General features: G+C 42.0%; 1 protein-coding gene across 3 annotated transcripts in view; it reads right to left on the bottom strand.

Moving 5' to 3' along the window:
• Positions 1-6,105, bottom strand: part of DNAH9 (dynein axonemal heavy chain 9) — a 318,017-nt gene that overhangs the window by 28,715 nt on the left and 283,197 nt on the right. For all 3 annotated transcript variants that reach the window (XM_084761565.1, XM_084761566.1, XM_084761567.1), the window contains 2 exons: positions 4,623-4,816; positions 1,603-1,751 (listed from right to left, as the gene is read on the bottom strand). In XM_084761565.1, coding sequence (XP_084617691.1) covers positions 1,603-1,751; positions 4,623-4,816 — 343 coding nt within the window. The remainder of the gene's footprint in view (positions 1-1,602; positions 1,752-4,622; positions 4,817-6,105) is intronic.

Here is a 6,105-nt window from a genome sequence, read left to right as displayed (position 1 = left end):
TATCTTTCAATATAATTTTCTTTAGGTCTCTGAGGTTTTTGAAGGCCATCTATTTACTCATATTTATATAACCTATAGAATCATATCTATTTGTTAAACTTACAATGTAAATTTCTGTGATAAAAATAGACTAATATCTGACACATATATGTTTGTGTGTATATTAAACATAACCTTAAATTTGAATTCTATTAACAATGTAACAAAATAACCTTATTTGTGATTAACAACTAAAGCATTAAGTTGAGGAGTAGATTCAATAATTTATCTTTTGCATTATTCCTATAAGACATTTCTATGTTCATTCCCTGACCAGGAATCGAACCTGGGCTGCCAGGGTGAAAGCACTGAATCCTAGCCACTAGAGGACCATACATATTTATGTATGTATGCATGTATGTGTGTGTGTATGTGTGTGTATGTATGTGTGTATGTGTTGAATGTGTGCATGTGTATAGAATCCAGTATCTAGAAAATATTAAGTATCTCAGTCATAAGAACACTAGAACCAAAAGGCAAGTTTAGAAACTTTTCTAATAGACGTTCATATAGAAAATTTTACCAGCAATGAAACTAAAATTAAGAAAATAATTTTACATACAATAGGATGAACATAAATGCAAACTATTCAACACTGTCAAAAGCAACTAAAATTAAAAACTACAGAGAAAGATAACCCATGTTCATGTATTAAAGCACTTCATATTGTCAGGATGGATATGCGACCTGCATGTCAGTTTACCTACATGGTAATCACAGAAATCCCTATTGAAAGCTGAACGCACTTTCTTTTTCTTTTTTTTCACTTTTGCAGAACTTAACAACCTAATTTTAAAAATTGTATGGAAATATAGGAGACTCCAAGGAGCTGAAATAATCTTAAAATAAAATGTTGGCGGACTCATTTCAACTTAAAATTTTATCATAAAGTTCCAGTGTTAGTATCGCTGATGGCATACATAAATACATAGACCAACAAAACAGAATTAATAGTCCTCAAACAAGCTCTTATAGTTATGATCAATTTAATTAAAAATTTAAATATTCATTGTTTTTATTTATGTGTCTGTATCTGTGAGGATGTATGCTGAGTGTGGTGCTTGTAGAAGCCAGAATAAGTCATCACATCTCCTAAAGCTCTAAGTCCAGCAGTCCATGAGCCTCCTGACATCGGTGCTGGAATCTGCACTCAGGTCCTCTGCAAAAGCAGCAAGCACTGTTAACACTGACCCATCTTTCTTGCCCTGGATGAACTTAACTTTGACAAGGGTTCCAAGACAACTCAATCTTTTCAATAGCTGGTCCTTAGACAATGTAGCTCCACACCAAAGGACATGATTGACTGCCTTATTCATACTATATAAAAGCATCAATTTAACTTGAATCACTGGTCTAAACAGAATGGCTAAAAAGAAATCCAATCTTTTCTCTTTTACACGATGCTCTGGCTTTGCTTTATTAATAACCCTGGCTTCTGTCTTGCGTGTAAAGGTAGAGTTTTACATGGTGAACCTTGAATGTAGAAAAGAGAAAGCAATAGATCCAAAGGATGAAAGAACACAGGACTAGTGTGACCTTGGCTTCAAACCAAGCTTTCCTCACCTTGATTTTCCACGTCCTTCAGTGGGTCCACCCCTGGAGATAGGATGAAAAACATGGGAGTGGCTGGTCCTGACTCTTCAAATGAGGCTACAAAATCGAGTGCTCGTCCCATTACATATTTGCTTCCTAACTTCTCCTCAACAAAATCTCTGTAGGAGAAGACAAGCATGTCTATCAGTCCAAAAATCATAACATTCGAGAAACGGAGGCTCCTAGGAATGAAAAGGCACATTTAAGCTCATGGCGTTGACAGAGTTAGGACTGGCTCCACGCTCGTAACTTGCCAACATTTACTGTCTGTGATGCCACTTCCAAGCCATGCATCTTAGATCCAGGATCTTGACCACTCTGTACCCAGACCATTGCTGCCTCCCTCTGTAGACCTGGGGTCCTTTCTCACCACCTCATCCTTCAGGAGAATAAGGACCAACTTCCTTGAATGGTTATGGGCAGCCGAACTGTCCTACTCCATTGCCTTGTGACTTGCCACCAAGCCCACAGGACTCTCTTCTTTCATATTCTATTCTTCCCTGGGTTTTCTTCCACCCCTACCTCAAGTGGCCTTTTCCAACATGTCCCATTTTTGTGTTAAACAAATCCTTCCAGCTATTAGACGTCTGGACAAACTCCTGACTTTCATGGGCCCTTCCACTGTTCGCCAAGACATAGCTTCTCCCCCACGGGAGCTGTCCATGCTTCCCGGCTACATCCTTCTCAGCTGGCCTTGTTCTCCTGCACCAGATGAACCTCAGTGTAGTGGCCACATCATACTCGCTGTCTGATGGTTGTCTTCAAGTCACCACCCTTCCACTTGTGTGGCTTTACTGAGACTCATTTCCCCTGGCTTCATCACCACTTGCAGTGCACAGCAACACTAGCTGTCATCCCACGTGGTCAGCTTTCCCATTTGCTCAACACTCGGGCTCTTGGCCCATGGACTTTCCCTTCAGCCTGGGTGACATAAGCAGCCATGTGGACAGACCTCAGGCCAATTCATTTTCATTCGTTATCCCTTTCTCTACCCAAATCATTGACATCCTCCAATCCATGCCATTGCTTGGGAATTTTTTATATGTCTGAATATCTCATTTTCAGACCAAAATCTTAAAATCCTTGCAGTTATTGATACCATATCTTTATCTCAACAAACCTTTGCCTGAATGAGTGTTGGGGCAAATGGAGGAATTTCAGTTTTGGGGCCCCATGATAATTTCCCATCAATACCTTCTTCTTCTCACTTCTTTCCTATCAAGTGTAAATTTTATGTCTTATCACTCCATTACTTAAAAAATGTTTTAAGGTATAATAAATAGCACATGACTCACTCATGTAAGTGTATTACCAATTGATTTTTAAAAAATAAATTTACCAAGTTGTGTAATCTTGAAGTCCAGTATTAGACTATTCTCACTGCATGAGTGAGACTTTTCAGATATTTCCCAATCCACTGCTAAGCTGCTCTCTGCCTCTGTGGACTCCATGGCCTTTGTCTTCTAATCATACCCTCTCCTGCCTTTCCCAATTCTTATTTTGCTGTTTTTAAGGCACTAGAACTTTAGTCTGGAACCATGTACCTCTGACTCTACATCTGAGGGTAGGTAATATCCAATGGTGATGCTGGCACTACTACAAGTGTAATATTGGGATTGAGTTTCCCTGGACAGACTTCTCTCTTCCTTCCATCCCTTTGACATCTGCTGCCCACCTCTCCTATCCTTCCTCTCTTTTGAGATAAGGTCTTATGTATACCTGGCTGGCCTCAAAATTACTATGAAGCAGTAGATGGCCTTAAGCTTCTGATGATCCTCCCGTCTCTACCTCCTGAGGGCTGGGATAATAGGGCGTGCCACCATGTCTAGTTTATGTAGTGTTGGGCATCTAACTGTGGAGTGTATGCATGCTAGGCAAGCATTCTACCAACTGAACTACACCTCTATTCTCCCATCTTTCTTATTTTTCACAGATCTCTGTTCTTTCTTTCACATATGTCAGGTATGGGTACATGTATGCATGTTCACATACATGTGGGTGTACAGATATATGAGTGCGCAAGCGTATGTGTGCATGTGCTTTTGAAGGGCCAAGGTTGACACTGAACATCTTCAATTGCTCTCCACCTTATATATTGAGACAGAGTCTCTCAGTGGTACCCGGACCTCACTGATTCTGACTAGCTGACTTTGGCTTGCTCTAGGGCAGAGGTTCTCAGCCTTCCTAATGCTTCGGCCCTTTAATACAGTTCCTCATGTTGTGTGACCCTCAACCATAAACTATTTCATAACTGTAATTTTGCTACATTGTGGATCATAATGTAAATATCTGATATGCAGGATATCTGATATGTGACCCCTGTGAAAGGGTCATTTGACCCCCCTAAAGGCGTCACAACCCACAAGTTGGGAACTGCTGCTTTAGGAAGTCCCTGTCTCTGCTCCCATTCACTGGGGTTATAGAAAGCCTGTCACACTCATTCAGCTTTTATGTGGGTTCTGAGGATCCATGTCTGTACACTTGCATGGTGCATTTTACCATCCCTCCAGCCATAGACCTTTTCCATTCTCTTCAGATATTTAGTCTTGCTATCTTCTCGCACACAAATACCAAAGATCATCTTACTTCTCAGAGAAGTTAGAAGTCAAAAATAGAAGTCAAATATCCTTACAATTCTCTGCCATTCATTTATCAACCTAGAGTTATAACCACCTCACTTTCTCTGTTTCTGCGATGCTAAAAATAGAACTTGCATATGCTTTCTGGATCCCTCCATCTCTCTTCACATTATAGGTGACTGGCATCGATTTCAGTGCTGGTATTGATGAGTATTTCCTCCCAAACTCTCTATTAAGACTTTAAGACAAACAGATGGCATACCCAAGGCAACTGGTATCATGGGTTTTAGTCTTGGTACAAAGGTGCCCATTACTATATGAACATGGCCTTGAAGCTCAGCTCTGCCACACTGCTTATCCTGAGAGTGGTCTGTATCCATGCCTTCCCAGAGCCTCTGCCTTACCCCCTACCTCATGGCGTAGGTCATCCTGTCAGGCCGCATGACCCTCATCATGCAGAGGCGTTGCAGGGATGTCTTGTTCTTCCACTCCTGGGGGAACTTCTCCTTTTCGGGACACTCTGACTCCACAAACTTTTTCCAGCTCTTGGCAGATCCTTCAATGTCTCGATCCAGATTGCAGAATTCCTCCATTGATGAAAGTGCCTAGGGAACGTCAGAGAATCTTGCTCTAAAATGCACTTCCTCTAGAAAGTTGTGGTTTGCACTGCCTTAGAGGTAGAGGGCTGGAAGGCAAGTGGCTGGCATTCTATACATAAACCACTCTCATTTATAATCTGGTCTAGAGTCTTGGCTCTTCCTTGAGAGAGAGTCAAGAAAGACTAAGGATATACACAAGCTCATCCTTAACACACTTCTCACCAGGGCCATGCAGACCTTATAAATGAAATGTGATTGGGTCACACCCAGCAGCACATCGTTACAACGTAGGTGCTGTACGTTTTCTGGCCACAGAGCGCCAACATCTAAGTTAGAGGCTCTTCCTTGCATTCTCACATTCACTGAACCACCATACTCTGCCCATGTATCTCTCGAATGCCCCTAGAATGCATTTCCATGGACAGCCTAGTCTGTAAGGATCAACTTCAGAGTGCGAGGACTACCAGTCTCCATTTTATGCCTCTCCCCAACGTGTCTGGCTCCATCCCATCCCATTTGAGCTTTCCTGCTTCAGCCGTGGGTGCGTGCCTGACTACTAATTCAGTTAAAGGTTCTCTTCTCTTCTACACTAATAGACTCCCTCACTTTCTCATGCTGGCCATGCTTATTATTTCTTAAGGCTCTGCAAAGTCAGTTCAGGGTCAGCAAGCACTCCAGCACATCCTCTAATCTAGAGCATGATGTCTGCACCCCTTTTCGTAGCACACTGATAGCTATTCATAGAGCTGAAATCGCCATAAACAAGAGCCCAATTTCTAGATGTTTGATTCCTGATGTTTTATCTCTACTTCCTCCTCATACTTGGGAAGACTAGGAAGTAAGACAGGGTACTTCTTCCCCTGAAGCTGGAGGGAACCTGTACCATGTGACCTCTGCCCTTACCCTGGCCCATTCATAGCTCTTATCACCCTGAACCAGTCTTCATGCCTGGATCTCAAGCCATTTTTTGCTCTACCTGGAAGCTCCCATTCGATTTTCCCAGAAAACCTCATTCTCAGAGTATAAAGTATTTTGATCTTATTTATCCCCTTCTCCCAACTCCTTCCAGATCCCCCCCCACCCCCTGACTTCCTGCCACCCAACTTTGTTGCATCTCTTTTTCGTTTTCTTCCCCTGACCCCCAAATTGAGACCACATTGCATTTCCTCTATCATTGAGGGTATGGTGGCGGTCCTGGAGTGTGGCTAACATACCAGAGGTTATCTCCCTGAAGAAAATTTAATCTTCTTCACCCAGCAGCTATCCAAGGCCAATAAATCCTCTGTTACACAACT

The sequence above is a fragment of the Acomys minous genome (assembly GCF_964271855.1).
Source record: "Acomys minous genome assembly, chromosome: 16".
NCBI classification, from domain to species: domain Eukaryota; kingdom Metazoa; phylum Chordata; class Mammalia; order Rodentia; family Muridae; genus Acomys; species Acomys minous.
This window is presented reverse-complemented; position numbering and strand designations above follow the sequence as displayed.